A 27236-nucleotide genomic window follows, 5' to 3' on the forward strand; every position below is an offset into this window, starting at 1 on the left:
TGAATGGAAAAGCAAATTACCCTTTTAACTATGGTGGGCATGTTTAAGGTACTTTTAAACAATTATAGTTAGTTTTTTATACTAGAGATATTTTAGGGGAGAGAGGGGGTTCGAACTTGAGGCCACTGATTTGCAAAACAAGATCCTTTTCAGGGGTTGGCTTAAACAATTTTAATTATAAATTAAGATTAAAGCTTAAAAAAATTGATCAACCCAAGTTAAGCACATGCCACCAAGGACCACCAATTAGAAACAAACCAATTGGAATTCCTTCACATGCTCCATTGTCTTTATAGAAATTAGTAAACCATGTGTTGAGTGCAGTGAGGCTTCAAGTTGATAAATCTTAGTTTATGTATATGATATAGTGGGTAAGTGATTCTGTTGTTGATCAGGGCATACTATTACTCTTTTATGTTGTCGGATTGCAATTAAGATCATTGATTAAGATAAATCATGCTTAGACTTATAGTGCAGTCTGCATCATCAATGACGGCAACTGCAAACCGATTAGTATAAGATACATAAACCCAAAATAAAAAACTTAACCGACCCAGAAAAAAAACAAAATACTATTTGAATGACATAAAAACTCAGAAACAAGATTGACAAAATTGATTTCAAGGAGAGAGAGAGAGAGAGAGAGAGAGAGAGAGAGAGAGTATAGGAAATATAAGTATCTTCATGCACTGGCATAAAATATTGGCAGAGAATCAAACAATTTGTCATATTATATATATTCCATGTGATGTCTGGTGGATTTAATGAAGTCCCAGAGCATAGTCCGGTTGCTGCATAAACAATCATTTACATATCACAAGACTCTTCTTAACCGGGAAAGGAAAGATTGGTGTCTTGTGGATCAAGTGAGAGAAATACCATATTACATAAAGTCTCATTTACATGACATTTTTCTAGCTGTAACATTTACATACAGATACCCTCTTCTTCCCAGTTCTTTTTTTACAAAGCCTAGGCCTCAGACTGCTGCTTTGACCTGTTGCTTGGCGTGCCGCTGAGACCAACAGGCATGGGCAGCTAGGACCCTGTCCAGAAGCTCCTGTGGAACGGGCTCTCCCCTCCTTTGCTGGGGGGAGATTCCTGCTGTGTGTACCAATGTTTTCCACTTGTCCTGCACCACTCCCAATTTTCCACATTTTGTTAGGAGGGCAACAATGTAGTACATTTTCTAAGGCCATGGGCTATCATAAAGACGACGCTGATAGAAGGCAGCGGCTTAACTGCTTTAAACCTCAAAACTGACTATTCAAAGTGTAAAAGGGTGTTTAACACTACGCAAACTACATGAGGTTGAAAAACGAACTATAGATGAATTCAGGGAAAAAATACTAACCCAAAAAATCCATTTTACCTTATACTCAAATTAATAACTCACCTTCAAATCCACATAAGTTCGATGCTTTGCACCATCAAAAGCACGCAACTTAACGTCACGCCACCTGCAACCCAAGAAAACTGTCACATAGTCTGCATCATGGTACTAATATTCCTCGACCATAGCGAAGCGATAATGATCAAACCAACCTTCCTGTTCCGAGTTTCTCAACAGCTTGAACCAATGCTTCTACTTCTGGAACAGAGAAAGGTCTCCTGATCCGGCGCTGTACATACTCTGGATGCCCAGATTTCCGATGAAAAGGAACCACAGCCAATGCATTCATGCTAATTGGTGGAACTGCAACCAGAGCTTGGGATGCTTGTGGGGTTTTTTCGGTAGAGGTACTAAGAAGAGAGGGAACTGTGTTGAGGTCTCTTTTAACACAACCACCAAAATTAATTACTGGAGGATTTGGGGAGACACTAGAAGTCCCCGGTTGTGACACCAAAGATGCAGAATGCCTGACAACAAAATATACCCTCATGAATATAAGGCAACCATATTAACTCTTAGATGCCGAAACTAGGAATAATGAGAGTATGATCTGCAAGAGTGGGGAAAGAACCACTACAAGATGTTCCAATTCATAAGCTAACACTTACTAAACCGTTACCTGGTTAACTCCCGAGATCTGTCAGATGGCAAAGAAGGATCTTTGCTGCGTGGAGAATATTTAAGCTTTGCACGTTTTGGCTCCAACATAAAGCCCAAATTATGACTCTTCCCATCCTGAGAAATTCCAGTCTGAAGTAGAGTTTTGTTGTCATCTCTGACCTTTTTTCCCTGGACCAGGATGCCAACATGTAATCCATCTCCAAGTATAGATGTTACTGCCTCCATTACTGTCCTCTACAGAAAAAATATCGGATATTACCAATTAAATCTAAACAAAATAATAGCGTGAGATTTCTTGAACCGTATTTGGATCCATTTTTCTTCCCAACATAATTAAGAGGTCAAATGAAATACGCAAAAATGGAAAAAGACTGTATGATAGAGAAAGATTGCATACCTTCAGCATATTCTTAATCGTAATTGATAGTCTAATTTCCAGCTATGAACTACCTAGAAAGCAAAATGCCTCCTTATTCCTGACGCCCCAAAAGTACAAACGCTAGGATGAAACTTAACATTCCACCCAACCAACCTTGATTGGTCTAAGGAATTGCAATCACCCAATCATCTATGTCAGCCACGCTAAGTTTTCCAGCTTAAAAAGTATCGAAATAATGTCAAGAACTACTTTTTTGATAAGTTGAAGTAACCTGCAATGGCTTTGGTGAAACACATTTGATTTGACTAAATGTTTCATATGACATTCTAAAATCCACACCATATCTTTATCCCCCACCACTTCAAAAAATAGAGTTAGGCTTAAATGTTAATTGTTTCTTGAAACCTAGGGAAACAATATGGAAGCAAAGTTAACATATCAACAGCTCGGAAAAAGGTAAAACACAAACCTTCAATGAACCAACAGTTGCGGTTGCAGGAATTTCAATAAAGAGATCAGGAACCTTGAAGGATTTAATACTAAGCTTCACTGATTAGCAAAAGGAAGAGCATGTAAGAAAATTATAAAGTAAAATGGCAAATGTAGTAGAATTGCAGACAACGTCAATAGATATTCTTACCATTGCAATCACTGGACTTGAGTGGTACTTGCCCACCTGTTGTTGAGGATGATGGTCCAATTTCTGCATTTAGGAGCTAGGATTGTTAAGCCAAACTTGATACATCCCTAAAACCTAAACCTTCAATGTAAATGGAGAGTATAATGTGCACTGTGCACATGTGTAGAAAATGGAAAGCGGACAGTATGCATCATTGAACCTGCGCAGTAGTTGTCACTATTTACTCTCTTATCAGGAGAATTAAATATGCTTTGACAGTTAAACTCTCTATCAGGTGTAGTGAGTGGCATCCGATTAAAGAACTTTCTCTTTTTGAAAGGATAAATCTTCTGTGATCCTTGATGTGTATAACAAGTTCTCCCGTGGCGGTAAACTTGCCTGATCTTCCCCTCTGAAAGCATCAAACCACCATCAAAGCTTATTTATCATAACGAACATAAAATCCAGAAAGGTTTAGTCAATACACCAAAAAGGGCACAAGAAAAAATGTTTCTATCCTAAGCCAAGGATATTGATAGGAAACTAATATCAATTGCACGGTTCATGAAATCCAACAGACTAATCATAACACCTACAACTTACTTTACATTCAAAACAAGAGTGCATTACAAAGCCAATTACCATTTCTAGAATAACCCCCAATCCTCCTCTCAGGAGCTTCTCTCCAGTGCCTGGACGCAGCCATATTATTTATTTTCTCATCACCGGCATCTGGTGGGTGCTCAAATTCTTTTACCACGCTGAGGGGTTGGGCATACCTAACACAGTTTTCGTCATCATCTCTACTATCTACTTTAATATTAGCACAATGGCAGAGTAAAGGATCATGATTTTTGCAGTCCCCTGAAAAGTAAGTCTTTACATCATGCCCACAACTGACCAGTTCAGGAGGCATCCCTTCCACTTTCATTATATCCTCAGAATTGCCTAAAATCTGGGTTCTTTCATCGTTTATGCTCGTATCCTTTGATGGTCCAGTCTCTAGCTTCCTCTTGAGTACACCCCATGGCTTCTCTTCAACAGAATCTCCAGATAAGGGAGAGTCACTGAATACTTTGTTAGAATATATACTCTCTGAATGATCAAAACTTTTTGATGCTCGGTTGATCTCATAACTAAAATTTTCCTGAGAATGTGAAACCCCATTCAATGTATAACTTTGTTGGCACTCTTGCATCCTGCCCACACATAAAAGGGTTTGCTCATCACAGCTTCCGTGCTCACACGGGTCTTCCTTTGACGAGTTGCCTTTCTCCTGTTTGCTCTTAGTGGTATCATCAAAAATGAAATGCGTATCCTTTCCACAAGAATCATTTGGCAGAGGATGTTCGCTCTCCTGCAATAACTTACCAGCTACACTGGCCAAAATCTCAAAAGCACGAATCTGATTGGCCTCAAGTTTCTTCCTGATAGGTCCCCTTCCCTGAACCAAAAATATTAATAGATCACAAGATCAGGACTCCTTGTACACACAAAATAGAATGTCAACAGGCAACCCATAAGATTGGTCATGGGAGCCTTTACCCTGGCTGATCTAGAAGCTCGAGGAACCTCAGGCACCTGGTAGCCATTGAAGCCATAGTCCAACCTCCGCTGCAATACCATATCTCAGACTTTCATCGCAAGTAGAAAAAGTCATCTGCTAAAAGTAACAAGCTTCTTTAATCTCAAGGCCTACAGAACAAGACCCTGTTAGCTAACCAAAATTAATGCAATCAGTTCAACATCACAAGATAAAAAACAATGACATGAAATTCACTTATGCGTTGAGGAATGGAAAATATAGAAATTTGTGAAAAACAAGTAGCAGAATAGGCAGCCAGGAAATTCTTGCATCGAATGCATGTGAAGAAAGAAAAAAGGTAAAAGACCACTGAATGGGGTGAAGCTGGGCTGTATGATGTAGATAGTAGACTAATACTGATGAAACTAGAACAGAACTTGTACTTCAACCGAATAAATATCGCATCAAGGTTAAGAGGCCGGATCAACAAAAAAGGAACATATATGAAACAAATTGTTGGGTGGTTGATAACTTAATACAAAAAAGAATTTATGTGTCCTAATCCCATGAATAAAAGAACACCGACCAAGAACACTAGGACACAAAAACATCAAACAAATCGTACTCTTTCTTTAACAACGGGTACATAATGCAGATAAGATCTTATATGCTTTTAAGTGGTCTTGTACCAATTGCTACAAAACCCAAAGTTCTAAAGTCAAAATGAGATCCGCACTAAGAGAAGACCAACTTTGGGACCAAATTTAATTCAGTGAAGTACAACTCAAAAAACGGAACAACAGAAGATCATAATCAAAATAAATTCCAAAAACTCTGTGCAACCAAATGTAGCTTTCCTGCTTTCCTTCCCTTTCCCCTGGGAAATTCATTTTTCAGTTTCATTTCTGACAAAACATCTTCATGACTACTTCCAGATCGCCAAAATTTAAAACAAAGGAAAATCAAATGCAGAAATGACTAGAATAGTATATGTGTGAGGCAATGCAGACAAGAAAGCTTACAGTTAAAAGGGTAAAGAAGGCTTACAGGCAAAAGGGTAGTTAGAAAACCTTGAAATCATCCCATTGCAGAATACAATATATGTCAACTTGTTCCTAAACAAGACCCCTCAGTTTCTACAAATCATAACAAAGTTAACACCTTTTTTATGTCACGAAGGCATAACTTAACATATGTATTAGTATATAAAAGAACAGGAAGCCAACGTTAAACCCTGACAGAAAGTAAAACGGCAGATCATCATATAGTTAATTGGTTCAAACATCATATATATATTTGAGAGAGAGAGAGAGAGAGAAGAAATGAAGGAATTACAATTCCACTAGAAAGTGAGTTTACATGAGAATGACAGGGGAATGTGGAAGACAAAAATTCGAAGAAATTCAAATGTGCAAACACACAAAAACACATCAGGGCAAGCATATTAAACAGAAAAATATGAGATTTTAGAAAAATACATGCAAAATTTGATCTGGGTTCTCATTTTCATGGATGAAAATATAAATCCCTGCCTGAAAAGAGAGAATTACTCTTGTTTTTTCTTTTAAGGGACACAGAAAGCAGTGTCTAAAATACACATAATATTCTCACCTCCCCTATGAAAGTGGGTTCTGTCTGATCACCAAAAACCCCCTGAAAACCACCCAACTTGTTTCTTAAACCCCCCCAACTGTTTATAAAGTTTGAACTTCATCCCCATGATTGAGCTAACCGGTAACTGGTGGGAGTTTACCGGCTACAGCAGTTAACAAAAACCTCTTGGACCAGTTCCTACGTTTGAGCCACATCAGTTCTGTTCTTGACACGTGTAAGTCTCTCCATAATTCTGGGTTGAATCTTATCTCGTTCACATAAAAACACGTTTAGGGGGGTTATGCAATTCACTGTGCGTACGGGAGAGGTTTGATCATCTTTGCTGATCTTGCTAGGCTTTTCCACCGTGTTCCACGTTCCTTGTCTTCTTTTTTTGACCAACTTATACCAAGGCTTTTGTGTGCATAAAAATACCTTAATTATTTGCTCATGTAAGAACTTGTCCCAAACTAATAAAAATCTGCACAACTCCAACTTATAACTTGTCGATTCCTCAACTAATGTGTCCTCTCTTGAATTATGAGTCAATATGTTCTTATTATTGATGTTAATAGTCGACAACGTCGTTGACCACTTTCGATTTGAACTCAGAATTTTCTTCAATAAAATAAAATTAACTCGTTTCAATAAAATTAAATTAAATTAACGCGTTTCAATAAAATAAAATTAACGCGTTTCAACATTCGATTTGAACTCAGACTACCCCACGCATACACGCATGGGTGTGTAAGTTCGTGAAGTGTGGAGTCCAATTAAAGGGGCAATGAGAGCTTGCCAAAATTATAAAAACTCAAACGAATTATATGGACACTATGTTTGTCTCTCTAGGATGAAAAAGTTGCAGACATCTCTCTCTCGTCGGGGTAGTTGGACAAAATTTATGACATGAAAGCTAAAGTAGCATCCAATTTTGGACTGAAGACAAATATCCAATCACTTCGTATAAACCCAAAAACCAAACCCACATTACAATGGCATGAGGTCCATAAATTCATGAGATGGGATTTCATTGGAAGAGGTAAAGCTAGCATTCTAACATGCTAAGAGAGGCAAAGAACGATAAGTTAGGGGATAAGGGTGGCATATTTTTTGTGGTGAGAGGGAGAGTGGATAAGGGAGGACCAAGTGAAAAAGGTCTGAAAGGGTCTTCAGAGTACGGACAGGAAGGAATTTGAGAGAGAACGCAGGCCACAATGTGACCTCTTTTTCGCATCGGTTTACATCAGCCAGCTGAAAGACAAACCCATGTTTCTCTGAAAATGAGGCTCGCCAAGAACTTTGAAAGCAGCTCACAGTCTTTACACGTGCGAGCCACCACCATCATCACAACAGCACATAATCATGCGTGCCTGTCTCAGGACCACCATCACTACTTGCATCTCTTTCATTGTATTCTAAACCCTAACTCACAGACACCTCATTAACAGAGCTATCCAGTACGATATTCGTAGAAATCATCACACAAGAACGAGTCAGATTTCCAACCTTGAATTGCTTTTCATAATAAAAGATTGCAAAAGATCTACCACCACAAAACATCAATGTCATAGCTAGGAAAGCCTATCCGTCTTATAATTCCATCATGATACTGACTCCCAAGGGGAGCGAGCAAAGGTAAGAATAACAAATAAATAAGCAAAACTATTATACAAGCAAAACAATCACATGATACACCTCAAGCAGCAGCCAAATTCTCATATTGCCAGGGGTTGAACTCTATTGATTTGATGTCAATCGCTTCAACGCTGTCTGAGTTATCTACTGCAGCCCGATGTTCAGTGTATTTTCCATTGTAGCGGTACACTTCCAAGTCATCCCACGTAGTAGGACAGATTTCATCTGTTTTGTCAAACCATCTTGGAGTAAATTCCTGTTCCTTTGCCACTCGATTTTTCTTCTCAGCTCTCTGTCTCTCCTCCAGACTGACAAGAAAGTAGGTAGACATATTTAAGACGTCAGTTTTTACCAATGATATTCAATCTTCTTACTGTATTGTGTGTGTGTGTGTGTGTGTGTGAGAGAGAGAGAGAGAGACCTGCTCTTTTCAAAACCAGCTTTGGATAGGTCACCCTGCTCCAGTGCGTATCTATCAGGACGCAAGCGAGAGTCTGATGCCAATAACTTCTTAGGAGCAGTGTCAAAGCTATTTATCTTATGCGCAAAATGTGTGTACTGGAATTTATCATTTTCTGGAACATCAGCAACTCTCCACGCCTGCAATGAAACAATGAATAATTTCCTATGAGTTTACTGAAAGGAACAAACAAAGAAAAAAGTTTGTTTGCTAGGTCACCAGAAATGGACAAAAAAAAAGTTTTCAACTAGTACGCTAGTCCTCTGATATGACAAAAAGGAAGGAACAAAATAAAATAGTTACCAATCTTCTCAGTCTTTGGGGAGATAAATAACATGGCATCATGATCATGAGAATGCACTCAATACAAAATTCAAAACTGGCCACAAAAAAAATAGGAGTGCCTATGAACTATAAAGATTAGTTGGTTTCTACAACTTCATACACCAACTGGACACCAGATATGTAAAGGACAAATATAGCTATCAATGACCTCAGGTCTGAACCTGCAATTCCACTTTGCAAGAACCATACAGAAGTCCACTCCAGGTTTTCCTAAATAAGATTCTACAAGTTACAAGGTGTAGCTGGTAAAACCTAACCTCTTTCAGTTCAGTGCCAGGAAGTGGTTCCCCTTCTGAGTCACAGGGTTGATAACTCATTGACTCGTTCCATTTTCCAGTCATCAATATTTTAGGTTCCTCGGCAGAATTATAAACATACCCATCTACTTCATAGCGACCAGATCTGCAAGCACAATATTTTACAAGATCAAGTGTGAAATCAACATAGAGCATACACTAGGATAACTAAAGATTAAAAAGCCTTGAACCCAAACCAAGTCATTATCCCAAAAGACTGGAGTTGACTACATATATCTCTTTCCACATTAGTTTTGGCCCTCAATTTGGGGTTTTTCCCATGCCACTCAGTCTGGTCTAAAATTTTGGTGTTATCAATTTTTGTTTCGGATCACTGCATCCTGTGAGTATATTGTGCCCAATCAGGAGTAGGTAACTGATAAAATAAAAGGAAGGTAGGTTCACAATGTTACAGTTATTTTTTTTTTAATAGAAGCCTAGAAGATAGTTTTAGACCTGAAACTTCGATTGTATGACCAAAATACCTTCCCACAAGATGTTACTCAATAAGCAGTCACGTGATGCAAACAATGCTACAAGTGATGAGCAGTGAACACTACAATAGAAAGGTAATCATACCCAAACCAGCCGCATGGTTGAAAATATAGCACAACTTTGTCCCCCGTGGTCAAATTGGTCAGAACCATATCTCCTGGTGAATCAACCCATGTTCGTCCAAAAATTAAGTTGTTAACTTTTGTTGGAGGGGGTGCCAAATCAAGGACTACACCATCTTTTTTTAGGGTCAAACGCGTTCTGCATAAAAAACAATTAAAGGTTACACAAGTTATTACTAAAGAGTACTATGCAATTTCATCTCTTGCTTAAACACAAATCATTAGATGAGGAAAATGTTTTCATTTTCAAATCTCATGATAAAAGGTTACCATTACAATTTCAAAGGAGTTAAGAAGATACAAAATCACTTAGTAACAAAATTATAGCCAAAGAGAAAGATCAAATAATATTACCTTCCAACTGGATAGATATCAATTGAGTTCCCCAGAAATTTGGTTTTCACCTTCGAAGTTATGTCGTAAATGAAATGCTCATTTTCAGCATGACCAGCACTCATAGGAGGGTGATGACTGACCTGGAAGGAATACAACTCATTTAAATATGATAATGATAAGCATCCCAGTATATACCAAACAACTTGAGATTCATGCAAATAAATAAAAAGTGCTTTTATTTTCATCCCAAAGCACCATAAATTAAAACTAAACAGAGAATTGCTAGTTTTGGTGCTTAGTACTCACCTGTTCTGATATAAACGTAACGCCACCATGGTTAACCATCTCATAAGTCTCACCAAGTATTGGATTGAATGGCTTCCAGGTTCGTTGAAAGGCAAAGTAAACAGATATAAAAAATGAGGCTGCAACCAGCAACTGTAAGTTAGTCATCATACAGTGCATGCACAAACAGAGAAGGAGAGGGAAGTGAAGTGGAAACAGCAATGCCTATACAGAGCAGAGATGCAGAAAATACTTACAAGCATACACCAATCTCATGTATGGATCCTCACATTCATCTGCCAGATCTAACAGATGGGAGTATTCCATCAGCTGTGACATATTTGGGCAATTGTAAGATTCACTGAGGAGAACAGGATCGGATTGAACAAAGCTTCTTATAATGCCATTCAATTACAAATAACACAAACCTCTGCCATTTTCTGTAGCATAGTCATTGGCTCAAAAATAAGCACTGGAAGGGTCACCAATGATGTGACGTCAGAGCCTATATACTTCTGCATCACCTTCCAGTAACCATCCCGATCCTAAAAAAGAAAGAGGAAGAACTTCTGAATTGAGTATGCATGAAAGCATTAGAGAGTTTTGAAAAGAAAAAAAAAGTAGTTTTTATCAATACAAAAATAGATTGTCTTATTATCCCTACAGGAAAAGCATCAGTTTCTGCTTAATAGATCAACACAAGCCATGCACAGAAGCTGCCATACAAGGAATTAAGGAAGAAAAGGTTTCATTTTAGTCAACTAAGAATGAACTGATCCAGCTTGTCCAAAGAAAAATTAGAAATGACACGATGCCTGATTCTAGGTGATCGTGATAATTACAGTGCACCATATGGTACTCTATGATGAATGCCTTCAAAGGCCATCAGACACGAGCTAATATAAGGGCTGATCACCATGCGAGAAATGGAATCTTGACATATGTTTTGCAACCCTAACAACTATATTGGGAACAAAACCAATATGGAAACGTTTTCTCTATTGTCATATAGGGGAGTTGGGTATTTCCATGGCAGAAAAGTAGTGTACCTCCTGCTTCCACCTTCCTTTCCTTGCTTCGTCTTCAAGATCTTCTGAGCTTCCATCTGGGTTGATAACCTCCAGCCCCTCATAACCCACTACGCTGTACAGTGAAAATACCAAGAATTGTCTCAATCGGATTCTTCAAAACATAGAAAACTAGCTTCTCAGCATGCAGACATTAGATTCAGAACTTGGCAGTACTTCTAAGTAATTAAACACCAAGTAAATGCCACAACCATCAAAAAACCACTTAAATTAATCCAGATCAACAGAAATTCCAAATTAGTAAGCGATTCATTTCAAACCCAATAGAACATAGAAGCCAGATTCAAAGCTTTCATAGTAACAGCTAGCACCAGGAGTGCTTCAATTGACACAAAGAGCAAGAGAATCGAACAGACACAAATCAAAATCCGATATCCATGAAACCAAAAACTGTAAACGAATTACAGAACCAGCTCAAAAGATGAAATTAAAGAAGGATTTGACTGATACCCGTTGACGGATTTGGTCATGGCGCTGCCAAGATTGGTCAAAGTGGAAGCCATCGAGGCGAAGAAACCTCCACTCTGCTTCGGATCCTTGGGAGCCATCTCCGATGTAACCTAACCCTAGTTTCTGATTTTGCTCGCACAGCAGCTTCTGAAGAACAATAACAAGGCGAGCGATCGAGCAAGAGAGAGAGAGAGAGGGAGAGAGAAAGAGGCAGAGAGGTTAATTTAGAGAGGGACTTGAAGAGGGTGAGGTGGAAAATTTGGATTTAAATGTTTATTTTAAATAAGACCAAAGCGATTAACAGCGAAGGAGTCGTTGGCGCTAGTTCTGTTTGAAGTCAACAACGGAAGGATATTTTCTCTTTTTTATTTTTTTTAAATTTCTGTTTTGAATTATTTTGAATGTTGTGGAGGAAACGCGTTTGGGAGAGAGAGTGGGGAGTGGGAAAAATCCATAAAGGCGGCGAAGGAAGGCATCGAATCCAACGCCGGCAATGCAAGCAAAAGAGCAAAGAGAGAGACGAGGGAAGGCGCAAATGCGTTTCTTGGACGCGTAACGCGTTTGAGAAGAATCGCTATAATCGCTGGCCTCGTTGTCCATTATTATCAATGGTAACGTGTTATTTGGCCACGTGGGGGCCACTACCACTTGGTTCTTCAATTTTTTTTAAAAAACTTGGCAAAAAGAGAGAGTTTTGATCATCATCAGATTCATCATCACTAAAAACTATTTTTTTTAACTTCGTGATCTGCCAATTTGATTTCTTAACATGGTTAATGTCAATTTGCCTCATGAATTTTTTAAAAAATTTGGAATTTATTCCTTACCGTTGTTGTCCAATAGTGTTACATACTGGGCACCTGTGACACTTTGGAAATAAATTTATTTGTTTGTAATTCGAGTTCATACCTGAAACTTTCCTTTAAAATATGATTTATAAAGAAAATGCGATAAAGAACTCATATACCATCCCTATTCCCATCATAAGCTATTCTTCTGATATGTGACGTTGGGTTCTAACAGCTTGTTATGTGGTACAAAGCCACCTAGGTTTTCACATGTCAATATTCCATTTGAATCAAAAGGCTTACGCTATAAGAAAGAAAGAAAGAGAGAAAGAACGTATCAACAAAAAAAAAAAAAAAACAAATCGTACTATCTCACAACTATAAGAAAATACTAGGTATGAATAAACTTATATACAATCATATATTTATTGATAGGAAATTTCCTCTCCACAAGTAGGCATTGTTTGTTTTCTCGTACCATTTTTCTTGATTGTCTCTCTTCTCTAGTTGTTCTCCATTTTTGTTGTCGTACCATTTGGATGATCAAGTTTTAGGGAGACTCACTATTATACCTAATATAGGAGCTCTCTATATTAAATGGACTTTAGAAACACACCCAAAACTCATTTACAACATAATAAAGAGGCTTCTAACTTCTTATAAATTACAAAACTTCCATCGATTTCTTTAAACAAGCCAAACCATAAAACCTCATTAAAAAAAACACAAAACATTCAGCATCAAAGTAATTTAATAATAAAAATTAAATTGAATAGGACCAGCTGTCATTTTTTGGATTTTTTTTGGGTTTGTTTATAGAAATTAAATGGTGTAGGGTTTATCTATATCATTAGTGCTAAGAATTGGTATATGACTAAATATCTCCAAGTTGTATTTAATTCATCGGCATTGGGCTGGGCTGGAGAGTTGGATTGAATTTGGGCTAGGATTGATGAGCAAACATATAAAACTTTATTGGGCCGGGCTTCAAATTGATTAATGTTGAATGTTGACCCAAAGTTGGCCCACTTAGTATAATTTTGGGTTAAACTGAAACACTGACATCATCTAACACCTGTAATATTTGTTAGGGTTGCTTTGGTTTGGTGGCTCATATAAAACACACACTTCCTTCTGCTTGGGTTTATGCTTTCTCAAAACTCAAACCTCAATTTGAAGCAATACATGTATGTCCTCTTCTTCCCTATTGCTTTTAATTGTATTTTCTCCAAACGGTTGGTGAGCAGCAAATGACCGATTGAGACATTTAGTATATTTAGTAATTTTGCAATTGAACCATTATGCTATTAAATTAGTAAAATATCAAGTAATAATTAGCGGTGGATTTAATTGACATGTATGAAGAATTTGCTTGAAATAAATAAAGAGGTGTATTGTTATTTTAATTTACATGTTTGTAGCAGCACGATTGGGTTCTTCACATGCCTGCATACTTTATAATTACGTTGTGGCATCAAGCAATTGCATAAAATAGATGGACATCGAAAAAATTAATTTAGCAAAGTCAATTTTTTGATTGTCCATACATGTGCAGGTTACGGGACAAAAAAATGGATGGATATAAAAAACAATCAACAAGTTTTAGGATCGAAACCCCAACCCTGAGGTTTCGATCCTAAGTGCCACGGGGGAGGGGGAAGCCACCGTAATTGTGGTGGGAACCCATTTGCGGCAAAAGAACAGTTACACATAGAGAGATATGATTTTTTTTATCCTAAAAAATGTTTAATTATAAAGATTTTCTATCTAATCAATTACAAAGTATAGAGAGGGAAAAAAAAAACTCAATTTTCTAATCACCGTCTGTCACACTTTCACACTAGATACAGCAAAAGTAAAGAATCGTATTAAAATCATGCTCTCCATATACAACGCATTGATTAAATATTCAATCATTACTTTTTTGCATGGAATTATTCAATCACTTTGACCTGGACAGCTGCAACAATAATTTTCATATACGACAGCGAAATGAAAGTAAGAAGAAGGCTATGTTTGCTTTTGATCAAAATGCAATTTTATTCTTCAATTGCAGGAGTTCGAAATTCTTTGGAAGTACTTTATGATTAGGGGCAAGTTAAATTTTGAGCGGGAAGAAATTCTTTGGAAGTACTTTATGATTAGGGGCAAGTTAAATTTTGAGCGGGGATTAATCTCACTATTCGGATGTGAGGACATCTCGTGATATTTACCCCAAAAAAAAAGCTATTTTTTTTAAAAAAAAAATTCAGAAATCAAAATCCAATTTTCTCATTCAAAAAATGTTTAATCTGTTCTTATTTTATTTTTTCCATTTTTGCAACGCGACGTCAAAAGTCCAAACGAACAGTGCCTTAAAGCTAAAGAATTGGGTAGGCGCCACGTATGTGTCGGCAAAATGATGTAGAGCAGTTCAATTCAGGCCAACAGCTTCTCAACTGATGAAAGTTGACTAAAGGCAGCCCCATTTCCTGACTTTGTGCTCCTAAAGCTCTCACCTTTTTCATCGTCTCCTTCTTCACATTCATATCCTCTGCATCAAAAACCTTCATCAATTTTAGCTTTCAACCCAATTCTTTGATTCTTTGCCCACTTCAATGGCGGCAGAGCCTGCGTCTTCAGGAACCCAAACGAGAGTGAACTCCAGGCGGAGCTACAACGTGGTGCACCCAGTGGACATAGAGACACCTCCACTAGCTTCTCCAGCTCCAGCTTCATCCCCTGATGTGTATCGAGAGGTCAAGCATTTCAAGAAGTGGGTTGTTTGGCTGATACCTGTTTTTGTTGTTGCCAATGTTATTATGTTCATCATCACCATGTATGTCAACAACTGCCCCAAGAACTCGATCAATTGCATTGCCACGTTCTTGGGTAGGTTCTCCTTTCAGCCGTTTAAGGAGAACCCTCTTCTTGGACCATCATCTTCCACGTGAGTTCTTAGTTTTTGGTGATCCTGTTGGTTTTCAGATTTTCATTTGGTTCTGTAAATTTTGATCTCAAATGCTGCAGCTGACCCCTTAGCTGGTTTTGTGTTTTTTATTTATGAATTGGTGATTTGATGGGTTTATAATTGGGTATTTTGCTGAATGTTGATTGCTATAGGCTACAGAAGATGGGGGCTTTAGATGTAAATAAGGTGGTTCACAGACACCAGGGGTGGCTTCTCATCACTTGCAATTGGTTACATGGTGGTGTTTTCCATTTATTGGCAAATATGTTGAGCCTTTTGGTTATTGGGTATCGGCTAGAGCAAGAATTTGGCTTCGGTATGTATTTTGAAAATCAGTTTTCTGTCTGATTGTTGTGATGAAATTTTGTCTGCAAATTCAGAGAACTTTCTGATGATTAAAAGCATTGTCATCATTCAAAGGCAAATGGTTCTTCTTTCACAATGCAACTTTGGGTATATGAGACAAGTTAGGCTTTTTCATTGTGATTGAGCCAAATCTATTTGATGATATAGCTCTTCTTATTTCCTTGTTCATGTCAGTATACAAAACTTTAGCTCATGCCCTTTGTCCAACTCTTGTGTGTTTCTCTTGCAGTCCGGATCGGGTTGCTATATGTCATCTCTGGACTTGGTGGGAGTTTGTTGTCTTCGCTTTTCATCCAAACAAACATCTCTGTTGGTGCTTCTGGTGCTCTTTTTGGGTTGCTGGGAGCCATGCTTTCTGAACTTATCACTAATTGGACAATATATGCTAGTAAGGTAATTGTCAAACTGCTTGTTAAAGGAGCTTCATCATACTTCAAAAATTTAAATCGGTCACATTCAGGATCCAATATCTAATTCCCTTATTATTGTTCAGTTTGGAGCACTTTTCACCCTCCTGATCGTCATAGCAATCAATTTGGCAGTGGGAATTCTCCCACACGTTGACAACTTTGCTCACATTGGAGGATTTCTTTCGGGTTTTTTTCTCGGGTTTGTGTTTCTTATCCGCCCCCAGTTCGGGTGGGTTAACCAAAGATATGGTCCTCCAGGATACGCATCATCTCAGGCTAAATCAAAGTTCAAGACCTATCAGTGCATTTTGTGGGTCCTTTCTGTGATCATTTTAATTGTTGGGTAAGTCAAGCTGTTTCATCTGAAGTTAAATCGAAGTTCAAGACATATCAGTACTTGCAAAAGTATATACGAAAGGAAATCTGCTTACAAAGAGTATATAACATGCTGACCTTTTTCATTAAACATAATTTGGTCCTCAGATGAACTAGCTCAACAGTGACATATCACACTCGTCTACCCAATTTAAGTTCTTTTTAGGCGAGATAGAGCTCCTATAGAACATCAATTTTTCAAACTCACCAGCTACAGCCCAAACTTTTGTTGTGCTTGTATTGAAAATGAGTTCCTACATGTCCATCTACATTGTTGAAACCTAGGATGTAGGTGCTCAACGTAATCGTGAAACAATGTTTTATCTACTTCAAATATCAGATTCGATGTAGAGATTCCCATTTATGGCAGAAGCTCTCTCTTAGTTTCTTCTACCTAGGAATGAACCCTAAAGCAACCAAAAGTAACAAAGAAACTTGGTCAATGTTGAAGATGCCTACACAGAGAAAGATATAGAAACTTTCCAAAATGTGGCTATTTCCCTAAAATTTATCTAGAAGTACTTATCTAGGACCCTAATTTTTATCCTTGTTTTTCCTCCTGGTTATATGTTCTCCTTCTGTTAGTTCGTGTTATAAATGGCGCAACCAGGGATGTCATGCAAACATGAGTAAATTGGATTTAGGCCTGCCAGAGAAAGTTTCTGTTAACTTGGAAATTTATTAAATGAATAAACCAAATACTCTTTTGCTGATATGACAGGTTTACTGTTGGCCTGGTTATGCTTCTTCGGGGAGTTGATGCAAATAAACATTGCTCTTGGTGTCATTATTTGTCATGTGTCCCTACTTCAAGATGGAGTTGCAAGACAGAGCCTGCATACTGCACGGTAACTAATTCCGAAAACTCCCTCCATTTCCCCCTTTCATACTGTTTAGGATTTGCATTCAATTTTACAAGACAGATCACTCTTCTCATATTGCATCACTTTATGACTGGGTAAAAGGGCTTCATGTGTTGAATCACCTGAATCATCATCTAACTAGTTGTTAAAATTTTTAGAAAGAATACGTGACGGCAAGTTTCTGTGTGTCTAGGGGAACTGGTTTTTATTAGCCAAGAGTCATTTGTACTTGTGATTAAGAACAGTATGTCTGATATTTTCTTGTGATAATCGCATGAATCTGACTCTCCTGTGTACCATGACCTCATTGCAGTCAAGCCAGACGGGCAATCAGCTCTTTTTAACATGCTCAAGCAATGGTAAGAACGGCACGTATACATTTGCAAATGCAAGCAGTTCTCAGATCCAGGGGCTGTGTTCTCAGCTTTGCAGTTGATTTTTGCGGTAGAGATGAGGGGGCTTAAGGCGGCACGAGCTGCTCGCATGTATAAAGATACTATTTACGGATTTGTTTTGCTGTTATACCCTTGTTATACATTTATTCATTTCATTCTGTAATCTTTGATTCTTGATCTTTACCATGAATATTCGATTGATTGCTCTGTTTTTCTTTACAACATATAGATGTAGGAAGTACTAAGTGCATGTGAAAATATGTAGCCGTACGTGTGAAACTGCAGATTTGCCAAAATATGTATGTGTTTCATCTCAGATTTTACCAGGCATACCATTTTTCTGAAGTTGTATCACTTTTTGACTGGGAAAAAAGGCTTGATGAGATGACATAAGTTAATTAATAATTTTGTAAAAAAAAATAATTAAGACAACCATGATCCAACTGCATCAATATCATCATGACTTGTGTGTGACATGGTAAGTCATTGCAAATTTGTAGTCAAACAGATAGGTAAACCAGTATGTAACATGCTCTAGCAATGGTAAGAATGGCCACACGTATACGTTCCAAGACGCAAGCAGTTCTCAGACATCCAGGCTCTTATGTTATCAGCTTTGCAGTTATGTTATCTGAATTATTGAGAAATCACGTGGTGTTACCAATTTATTTATATTTATTTATCATTTATTTATTATTGTATTATAGTTTCGTAACATATCAATTATGTGGTTCACTCATATTATAACATTTGAATTAATAACACCACATATCAGTGTAACTTGCTTGCTCGACTTTTGGTTGATTATATACCAACCTAAAAGTTAACACCAAAATCAACTACAACATTTAGATAAAAACACATTTTTCACTAGTAAAAATCCTCCAAAAAAATATGATTTGCTTGTTTAATGTGAGTTTATGACTTTTTCTATTAAATTAAGAGATTTTCTATTTAAACCCCGCACTTCTCTTTGTTCATCCCAATACTTAAATCATTAAGCTGTAAGTTTTATTATTGTGTAAAAAGACAAAAAAAGGTCATCCAACTTAATAATTAACTCTAGTATATCTATACACACACCCCAACTTCCTGTTTACAAACTCACTCTCTCTCTCTCTCTCTCTCTCTCTCTCTCTCTCTCTCAACAATACCTAAGGGTTTGGGGTTCCATATGTTTGTGTTTTTTTTCTACTGGGAACAAAGAAAATTGTGGGGTTTAAATAGAAAATCTCTTTTATTTCTCATTTTTTCAGTTTGGGGTGTATTTAAGGGTAGTTTGGGAAGACAGTGGGGTTTTCTTAGAAATTATGAAAATTTAAATTAAAAAATGGGGTGAACTTAGAACATGGGGTGAACTAAGAGAAGTGTGGGGTTTAAATAGAAAATCTCTAAATTAATGACAAAAAATAAATAAAAATTTCGTTACATATTGTGCGTGACAAAAAAGAAAAGGGCGGGTGTTAGAAAACAAGCTTTCGCAGTCACAGGATAGCCATTATCAACAAACAAGCAGAGTAACAAAAACTCTCCCTCCCATTTCCCTAAACCTTTCATTTCGTTCGCTGGACGGTGATGGCGGTTCGAGCCGTCAGCGGCTGCTCAATCTTTCGCTCCGCTTCCACTTCCTCTTCGTCCCCTACTCTCTTCGCCTTCCGCTGCTGCCCATGCCACTTCAGTCGCCGCTTCTCCCAATTTAGCATTCGCTTCCCAATATTTCGATCCGATAAGTTAGTTCCTGGCCATGGCGGCCTTCAAAGCAGCTCCGTTCACAGCCTCGTCGACAGCGTCATGGAAGAGCTCGGTGCCTTGCGCCGACGGAGACGAGTTCGCTCTGCCGCCAAGTAGCTTCCCTCTCACTCCCCTCTCGGAATGACATTTCTTCGAAAAAAAATTTAATTATCCTTAATTACGAATTTAGAGACTTAAATTAATGTAATTTATGCGCTGTTTGGTTGCTGAGAAAGAAAAAAGGCATATATATAATGCAAGTATAATGAGATTATTTAGTAACTATTTTGCAGGGTGGAGTTGACAAGCAGTGGAGGGATTGCAGAAGATAAGCTTGTGAACCGAACGCTACAGCAAGGGTTGCTGCTCGAGTTCAAGAAGGATTCAGAGAGAGTATTGCTTGCTGTTGCCCAGAGACCCGATGGCAAGAAGAATTGGATGGTTTCTGATCAGGTTCTACTAGAAAAACAACTAATGCGGCTTATAAAATAATAATAAAAACTATGCACGGGATGTTATTGTTTTCCTGCTAGTCTAACATTTTTATTTTTATGGTGGTTGTTCTTATGCTATGTCAGAATGGTGTTACATCATCCATTAAACCACAACAAATCACATATATTGTTCCTGGTGTTGAAAATTTCGACCACGCAGAGATTTCAAAGTTTGTTCAGAGAGCTCAGGAAAACTCGGTTGGTTCTTGCCCAAAAATAGTCGCAGATATGAATTTTCTTTTTCTATTCTGGTGGTTTGTGTTTTTTGGTAAAGAATATTTTTTTTAATCTGGTGCAGGACTCAGCACTTCTAGAATTTGCTTGGGTTGAACTCCTCGAAAAGAATAAGCGTGTGACGGCAGAAGAATTAGCTGAGGTACTTTACTTTTCTAGTTAAATATATATGTATGGCTGTTTCTTCAATGATCCTAGCTCATTCCACAGATGATCTTTGGTAGTGTGGAGCCTCTTGAATGCTACTGTGCTCATGTGATGCTTTCAGAAGATGAAGTATACTTCACTGTGCTAGAGACAAAAGGTTCTCGCTCTATATATGGACCTCGACCTGCTGTGCAGGTACAGCAATGCTTTGGTTTAACATCTTCTCTTCTTACAGTTGGCTTGCCTTGTTTGAAATTGCTTATCTTTATGGCTCCTAATGTGGAGATGTGTTTCAAGAAAGGATATTATGTTTGAAGGAAGAGTGATTCTCCTCAGATGATGTTAATTCCACTCTATATTGATAGTTTTGTATTAGATGGTGAAGAAAATTTATGATAATTGAAATTTTTGTAGTCTGTTGGTACATTGAAGTTGATCGGCGTAAGATGGTTTGGGTTGTATGTTGGCAGATACTAATAGGACTTACCACTCTAAATTTTTTTTTAAAAATTGTTTTACTGTTTAGGCATCTTCACACATATATATATATAAGAAAAAGAAAGAAAAGATATTCTTGACATGTATTAGAAGTTAATGCAAGTTTGATTAGTAAGTTGAGTAATCCATGATAGCCTTCATCTTGATTGCCTCCTTGCTTTTCCAATAATTTTGACGTGAAATTTTTTTGTTTGAGAAACTAGGTTGAGGAACTTCTCCGTAGGAAGCTCGCAAAGGAGGCTGCTGAGAAAGAACTGCAGGAGTTTGTACAATTACTGAAATCTGCTAAGGCAATGCCTTTAGATGCTAAACCTCCCAAATCTTCTTGGATGGTTGAAGAGAAAATCAGACAGAAAATTAAGTCTCTTGAATCTTATGCTATTGATGCATGCACAAATGATGACCAAAGGAAAACGGCTGGAATGGTAACCAAGTCTGACTTAAATGATAGTGTTTAAGTTTACTGTGATAATTGGTACTTCTAAGCTCCAAAAATGTATGGCTCATCGTAAGAGAAGATATTATTGATGATGTTATGCCCTATTTCTCTTTGTGTGATACATCATATTCATACATGCATATCAGCTTTGTTCCTAATTTGTTTTATCCTTTTGTACATACCTTCTTGTCAGATCCTAAGGGCAATGGGGATGGTGAAAACAGCATCATCAGCTCTAAATCTCCTCATAAATATTGGGTATTTTCCTGTACATGTGAATCTTGACCTGTTGAAGTTCAATATCCGTACTGATCACTCAGATGAAGTTATATCAGCTGCAGAAAGTCTTCTGTCAGATTCATATGATCCAGATGAGGTTAGCCTGCTCTATTATGAATATAGTTATACTCATGGGGCAAGATGTGATGCAGTATTAAGATTTCGGCTTGCATCCTTTATTTTATAGGAAACCTTGTATTATTGTTGTAATGAAACTTTTAAGGTTTTATATGAAAAATTAGAGAGACACACGTCTATAAAAATGAAAGTATAAGGTTAGCCTGCTTCCTGTATTTATAGTACATACAGGGCAAAATTTAGTTAAAAAACCTTACAAAAATTCTGCAAATGTTCTTGTTTTAGATTGAAAGGAAAGATCTCACTCACTTGAAGGTCTATGCTATTGATGTGGACGAGGCTGATGAGGTATGTTTTACACATGCCTAGTGATGTTATCTTCTGCTCTCAAAACTGTAAATTTTTGCTTCATCAAAATTTGATAGCTCTTCATATGAAATTTTTAATTGTAACATGTTAGCTTGATGATGCTCTGAGTGCAACGAGGCTGCAAGATGGACGCATTAAAATATGGATTCATGTTGCAGATGCAACTAGGTTTGTTCAACCCGGGAGCATAGTAGACAGGTAGCTTGTGGAACACTACAAGCCATATTGATACGTGTTTATGTTTCACTCTTTTCTGATAAATTCATGATGTATAGGGAAGCAATGAGAAGAGGAACTTCTGTTTTCTTGCCCACTGCCACTTATCCTATGTTCCCAGAGAAACTTGCCATGGAGGGAATGAGTTTGCAACAAGGAGAGAATTGCAATGCGGTTACAGTATCTGTTGTGCTGCATTCTGATGGCAGGTAAAACAATTTTTTTCTTTTTATGTTTGGTCCCCCCTTTGAGATCTCATCTGAATCGGTGCTGTTTTATAGTTTAATGGAGTTACACAGAGCTGTAATACCCTTTTTTAGGGCTTGTAGACCATTACTTCCCTCCTAGATTTTTATATTATGAATTCAGAATTATCTTGGTTTTGAAGGTGGTGGGGTTAGATAGATTTTTGAATTAAAATGATTCCATATTATTCTATTCTACAGACTGAAATAATTAAATCATTGTGGCTTAAAACAAGATCATTCTAACTGAAAGAGGGGGCATCACAACAGAATGTTGTGGGCATTTCTTTGAAGCATTTTAGCTTTTGCTAACTTAAAGGTTAATTTTCTCCAAATAAGATAATTCTACAGACTATGATTCAAAGATTATATAATCATCTAGAACAAGTGGGGTGGATATTTCTTTGAAGCATTTTAGCTTTTGCTAACTCAAAGGTTAGTTTTCTCCTTTCCAACCAAATTTTACTAATGAACTCTATTTTACTCTCTGTGTGGTTCAATAGTATTGCAGAATATTCGGTGGAGAACTCAATCATTAGACCAACTTACATGTTGACGTATGAGAGTGCATCGGAGCTTCTTCATTTAAACCTGGAAGAAGAGACTGAACTGAAAATCCTGTCTGAGGCTGCAACTCTTCGTTCAATATGGCGTCACCAACAGGTTGGAGTTAATTAATTAGACCAAAATTAATTCTGAAACGTTCATGGTTGTATGATTCAAAGTTCCAGTAGCTTTCTTTGGTGCCTCGTGATCCTGTTAGTCGACAATTATTTTCGTGGTTGTACTATCCATAACCTGGACCCTATATTCTACTATTGATATGGATCCTGCTGTGTGCAAAATCCTTAAGATCATGAAAGATCGAAAAAATCCAAACCCTTGTCATAACAATTTCATTCATAAAACAAGCAAGTATTTACATTTTTTAATAGGAAATGTTGATCTAAGGTTTCAAAAAAAAAAAAGGGGGTTTGTAGGCATGATTAATCAGTAACCCTCCAAAATTCTTCTGTGACTATAACTTATGCTCGTTTTTCAGGGTGCAATTGACACAGCCACATTGGAAGCACGTATCAAAGTGGTTAATCCAGAGGATCCAGAGCCTATTATTAATCTGTATGTTGAAAACCAGGCAGACCCTGCAATGCGACTTGTCACTGAGATGATGATACTCTGTGGAGAAGTTGTGGCCACATTTGGTTCTAGCAATAACATTCCTTTACCCTACAGAGGACAGCCCCAATCCAACATCGACACATCTGCATTTTCACATCTTCCAGAAGGACCTGTTAGAAGCTCTGCTCTTGTTAAACTAATGCGTGCTGCTGAAATTGATTTCAGGAAACCTATACGCCATGGAATTTTAGGACTTCCGGGTTATGTTCAGTTTACATCTCCCATCCGTAGATATATGGATTTACTAGCTCACTATCAGGTGAGTTTCTTCCATGCAAGTATAGTTCTTAATAAACTACAATCTCAAATGTTGACCTTGTCCTTCTGCTGTCAACAAAATCATATAATGATCTTGATCTGTTGTCTGCGGTTTGCAAGCAGACAAAGCTACGTGCTTCATGAATGAAGGGTAATTAGTTAAGGTATCACTGCTATGTGGAGTCTTTTGTTCAAAAATGATGAACGGGAACTTTTGAAAGAAAAAAAAAATTAGAAAAACAGATGTGTTATCAAATCATATTTATGTCTATGTTGCCCATGTGGAGTTTCATCTGGAGGGACAATTGGTGCTTCACCATATCTTATGAACAGCTTTATATAAATTAGGGTCTTGCTTAATTGAGCACATGGTTAATTAACTTTAATAGTTAAATCTTATGAATTCCAAAATACCAAGGTCAGAAAGTTAAGCTAAGCTGGCAGGCTCAAGTGCAATGACTTCAGTATGTTATATTACTACTAATACGTTGCTGAGAATTGTGTTTTAATGTGGTATTCAGCCAAATTGTTGAGCTAATGTTGCTAAGTGTTGATGAAGGTATCTGTTATGCAGGTTAAAGCATTTCTCATCGGGAAATCTCCTCCTTTCTCAGCTGGTCAGTTGGAGGGGATGGCATCTATAGTGAATATGAATGCTAGAGTAGCAAAGAGGCTCTTTAGCAGCAGTCTTCGGTATTGGATATTAGAATTTCTGAGAAGGCAGTCAAAAGAAAAAAGATATCGTGCATTGATTCTTAGATTCATTAAGGATCGGATCGCAGCCATATTGTTAGTTGAGGTAAACATGTAATTATATCCTTTTAATTGTAAATGCTGCTAGTCATGTCATGCATTATTTGTAGCACAGAACTTTTAGGATTGTAAGACAAAACAAACTGTAAAAAATGTAGACAATGTCAACCACACTTGCTATTAATGAGATATTAAAATAAGCATCCCATATAGTCTATGCAGATCTATTTTGAACGTATATGGTACATGTCAATTGATGAGCCTCTGTCTTTTGATTCTCTACCAATTCTAAGATGTGTGGTAGCTATAGTAAGTCTAGCTGGATCTGTATTGTCATTTTCTTTTATGTTTTCCCTTCTCTCCTGCTCTGAACCCTTCTTTTATTTGGGATGTGTATGCCATTATTAAGCTTTATGGCTTGCACTTACATCGATTATGTCAAACATGAATTTTTCAGGTGGGACTTCAATCTTCCGTGTGGGTATCTGTGGGAGCAAATGTTGGAGATGAAGTTCTAGTTCGGGTAGAAGAAGCTCATCCACGTGATGATGTGCTTTTCCTTAAAGAGATTGTCATTGAGAGATAAAGATAGATTTGTTTAACTGGATCTTGTCACTAAGAGACATTGTGTCGCTGGTATGACAATGATCTCTATGGGTAAGCAATGCTCTCTTGTTACACCTGCTCTGTATAGATGACTGGGCTCTTACTAGCATTCCCCTATTGTGTGACAGAACATTTACCACCACGTCATATTGTCTGCAACCTTCAGGAACCCGAAAGCTACCCCTAAGCTCACAGAGTCATAATTCAAATTAGATCAAATATCAGTGAGGAATTATTGTAAGCATTGTCACCTGCAGCAGTTGATGCCCGAGCTGTATTGCATGTCAAACCTTTCTCCAGGAGAATTTCAAATACGAGGAATAGGAATTGCTTCAAGACCTTGGCTCCAGTTGTTGTCTTCACTCCACTTGTTTTTCTGTGGACTATGGGCATCCAACAGGTTCGTCTATATTGCTCAATATGGTGCTGAAATGGTAGGTCACCATTATACCAGGGTTTACCATTTCAAGGGGGTTTGTGTATTTCCAGTGGCAAATTTTGGTTAATTTTAGAAGTTAGCATTTGTATATCATGTGTTCAATCAGAAACTATCTCGCGGACTAAATCAGGTACCGAATCTCGTGACATGTTAACATGGAAAATGAGTAGTAAACAAGGGAATTTTCAGTTTGTGGAATATGAATCAGAAGTTTTGAAGATGAGCAGGGCAGACACAATTATGTAAATTTGAATAGATGAAATGTTTAGAAATTTTGATATACTTTCGGATCCTTGTAATATTGAATGGCGAAAAAGTGGTGCATTGTATTGTTTGTGGAATGGTGATGAACTGTCAATTTGCAAAGTGCCATGATTTTGCTATCTATCTTTTTTTCTTTTCATTTTTTATATCAATTTTACTTGTCGTGGAAACAATAGCTGGTTAGTTTTACAGTCAGTCACGTGATAAGACAAAAGGAAATTTACCTTCTAACTGCGTACGGCATGGGAGACATGCTCTTAAACTTCTGTGTTGCGCAATGTTCAGTCGAACACTGAATTACTTTATATTGGGAAATTGCAAAAAATGCATTGAATTTCCCATTATTTTCACGAGACTCACTCCACAGGATCCTTGTTAATAGTTTGTCTCTGGGTTTCACATGTTTTAGAGGCTGCACTTGATCGGCACTGAAAGGTGCAAGATGGTGATTGAACCAGGGTTTTTTTTGTTTTGTGCTCAACATGCCCAGTTCATGCGGAGAGTTTGCTTGCAATAATACCTTTTTCTTCTTGAAAATGCGACATTCTAAACTACTTTAATATACATGGAAGGGAATTGAGCTCGAGTGCAAAGTGACAAACACACTATCTTGGCCAACTAATCTAACCCAACAATAATACTTGGCATGAAATATTAGTGCACTAACATTAACACATGATCCCAATGCCCACCAAATATAAACCCCACTCGTTGTAGTAGTTGTGTTGTTCCCCCGTTTTGTGAGGCTATAACTTTCCTGCTTTGACCCCTTTTGGGCATAGTGAAGGGTTGTTAGCCGGGTTGGTTGATGCGTCTTTGGTCCCCAAACTAGGGCACGATGAGTTAAGCTAGATAGCAAGGTACCAATGCAGTTAAGAGGAGGACCCTCTCATTTCTCAAGGTGTCCATTAACTATAGGGGATGTCATGGCTTTTTCAGCACTAATAACTGGGTCTTTCTCTGCAGCCAATAGTTAGACAGAAAGTAAAACAACTACAACACATGGCTTAAATATCAGAGTGCACCGATGGATGGGTGCAAGAATCAAATTCAAAAGAAAACAAAGGGCTGGCAAGATGTTTGATGGGACTTGATAATAGTGGTAGGGGGGGCTAAGGGGCCAGAAACACTGGTCCACAAAATTAAAGTTCCTAGAATTAAGCACATCTTTAGATCACTAATCTACTGGGGAAGATAATTAAAGGCCCAACATAAAAT

General features: G+C 37.6%; 4 protein-coding genes across 12 annotated transcripts; 2 read left to right on the forward strand and 2 right to left on the reverse strand.

Moving 5' to 3' along the window:
- Positions 1–702: 702 nt before the first annotated feature.
- On the reverse strand, positions 703–6598 carry LOC110766495 (telomere repeat-binding protein 5-like). 6 transcript variants are annotated; one of them, XM_021969837.2, is made up of 11 exons: positions 6149–6598; positions 5585–5673; positions 4558–4707; positions 3655–4456; positions 3233–3424; positions 3034–3096; positions 2863–2942; positions 2013–2248; positions 1546–1860; positions 1397–1460; positions 703–1132 (listed from the first exon to the last, which is right to left on the reverse strand). In XM_021969837.2, the coding sequence occupies exons 3-11, from the start codon at positions 4636–4638 to the stop codon at positions 980–982; spliced, it is 1986 nt and encodes a 661-aa protein (XP_021825529.1). In that variant the 5' UTR covers positions 4639–4707; positions 5585–5673; positions 6149–6598; the 3' UTR covers positions 703–979. The 6 variants fall into 6 exon arrangements, with proteins under 6 accessions (XP_021825529.1, XP_021825527.1, XP_021825525.1 ...); XM_021969835.2 differs by having other exon boundaries at positions 4558–4722; XM_021969833.2 differs by having other exon boundaries at positions 4558–4729.
- Positions 6599–7626: 1028 nt separating this feature from the next.
- On the reverse strand, positions 7627–11898 carry LOC110766485 (oxysterol-binding protein-related protein 3A). Its single transcript, XM_021969818.2, has 10 exons — positions 11643–11898; positions 11154–11247; positions 10533–10649; positions 10362–10434; positions 10126–10244; positions 9838–9959; positions 9446–9622; positions 8828–8972; positions 8187–8365; positions 7627–8073 (listed from the first exon to the last, which is right to left on the reverse strand). Exons 1-10 carry the CDS (start codon positions 11738–11740, stop codon positions 7827–7829), a joined length of 1371 nt encoding a protein of 456 aa, XP_021825510.1. The 5' UTR covers positions 11741–11898; the 3' UTR covers positions 7627–7826.
- Positions 11899–14825: 2927 nt separating this feature from the next.
- LOC110766535 (RHOMBOID-like protein 1) lies at positions 14826–17996 on the forward strand. The gene is made up of 6 exons (XM_088255404.1): positions 14826–15359; positions 15533–15696; positions 15976–16139; positions 16240–16499; positions 17253–17379; positions 17708–17996. Exons 1-6 carry the CDS (start codon positions 15028–15030, stop codon positions 17828–17830), a joined length of 1170 nt encoding a protein of 389 aa, XP_088111530.1. The 5' UTR covers positions 14826–15027; the 3' UTR covers positions 17831–17996.
- A 1250-nt stretch (positions 17997–19246) lies between these two features.
- EMB2730 (Ribonuclease II/R family protein) lies at positions 19247–26095 on the forward strand. Of its 4 annotated transcripts, none has more exons than XM_088255584.1 (15): positions 19247–19633; positions 19814–19973; positions 20099–20212; positions 20313–20390; positions 20459–20590; positions 21097–21318; positions 21526–21708; positions 21975–22037; positions 22150–22256; positions 22334–22483; positions 23023–23182; positions 23562–23957; positions 24516–24755; positions 25167–25366; positions 25482–26095. In XM_088255584.1, exons 1-14 carry the CDS (start codon positions 19365–19367, stop codon positions 25293–25295), a joined length of 2403 nt encoding a protein of 800 aa, XP_088111710.1. In that variant the 5' UTR covers positions 19247–19364; the 3' UTR covers positions 25296–25366; positions 25482–26095. The 4 variants fall into 4 exon arrangements, with proteins under 4 accessions (XP_088111710.1, XP_088111709.1, XP_021825559.2 ...); XM_088255583.1 differs by having other exon boundaries at positions 19248–19633; positions 25444–26095; XM_021969867.2 differs by having other exon boundaries at positions 19248–19633; positions 24531–24755; positions 25444–26095.
- Positions 26096–27236: the final 1141 nt, after the last annotated feature.

Source organism: Prunus avium, chromosome 6 (assembly GCF_965620075.1).
Source record: "Prunus avium chromosome 6, drPruAviu1.hap1.1, whole genome shotgun sequence".
In the NCBI taxonomy this organism is placed as follows: Eukaryota; Viridiplantae; Streptophyta; class Magnoliopsida; order Rosales; family Rosaceae; genus Prunus; species Prunus avium.

Coding starts and splice junctions, on each gene's coding strand:
- LOC110766485 (XM_021969818.2), bottom strand. CDS start 11,740: ATGGCTCCCAAGGATCCGAAGCAGAGTGGAGGTTTCTTCGCCTCGATG. Junction 10,435..10,532: donor TGCTACAGAAAATGGCAGAG/GTTTGTGTTATT, acceptor AATATGTCACAG/CTGATGGAATACTCCCATCT. Junction 8,074..8,186: donor GCTGGTTTTGAAAAGAGCAG/GTCTCTCTCTCT, acceptor CTTTCTTGTCAG/TCTGGAGGAGAGACAGAGAG.
- LOC110766535 (XM_088255404.1), top strand. CDS start 15,028: ATGGCGGCAGAGCCTGCGTCTTCAGGAACCCAAACGAGAGTGAACTCC. Junction 16,140..16,239: donor GGACAATATATGCTAGTAAG/GTAATTGTCAAA, acceptor ATTATTGTTCAG/TTTGGAGCACTTTTCACCCT. Junction 16,500..17,252: donor GTGATCATTTTAATTGTTGG/GTAAGTCAAGCT, acceptor CTGATATGACAG/GTTTACTGTTGGCCTGGTTA.
- EMB2730 (XM_088255584.1), top strand. CDS start 19,365: ATGGCGGTTCGAGCCGTCAGCGGCTGCTCAATCTTTCGCTCCGCTTCC. Junction 20,391..20,458: donor CGGCAGAAGAATTAGCTGAG/GTACTTTACTTT, acceptor CTCATTCCACAG/ATGATCTTTGGTAGTGTGGA. Junction 23,958..24,515: donor ATTTACTAGCTCACTATCAG/GTGAGTTTCTTC, acceptor GTGTTGATGAAG/GTATCTGTTATGCAGGTTAA.
- LOC110766495 (XM_021969838.2), bottom strand. CDS start 4,638: ATGGTATTGCAGCGGAGGTTGGACTATGGCTTCAATGGCTACCAGGTG. Junction 4,457..4,557: donor GAGCTTCTAGATCAGCCAGG/GTAAAGGCTCCC, acceptor TTTTTGGTTCAG/GGAAGGGGACCTATCAGGAA. Junction 2,943..3,033: donor CAAGTCCAGTGATTGCAATG/GTAAGAATATCT, acceptor TTTGCTAATCAG/TGAAGCTTAGTATTAAATCC.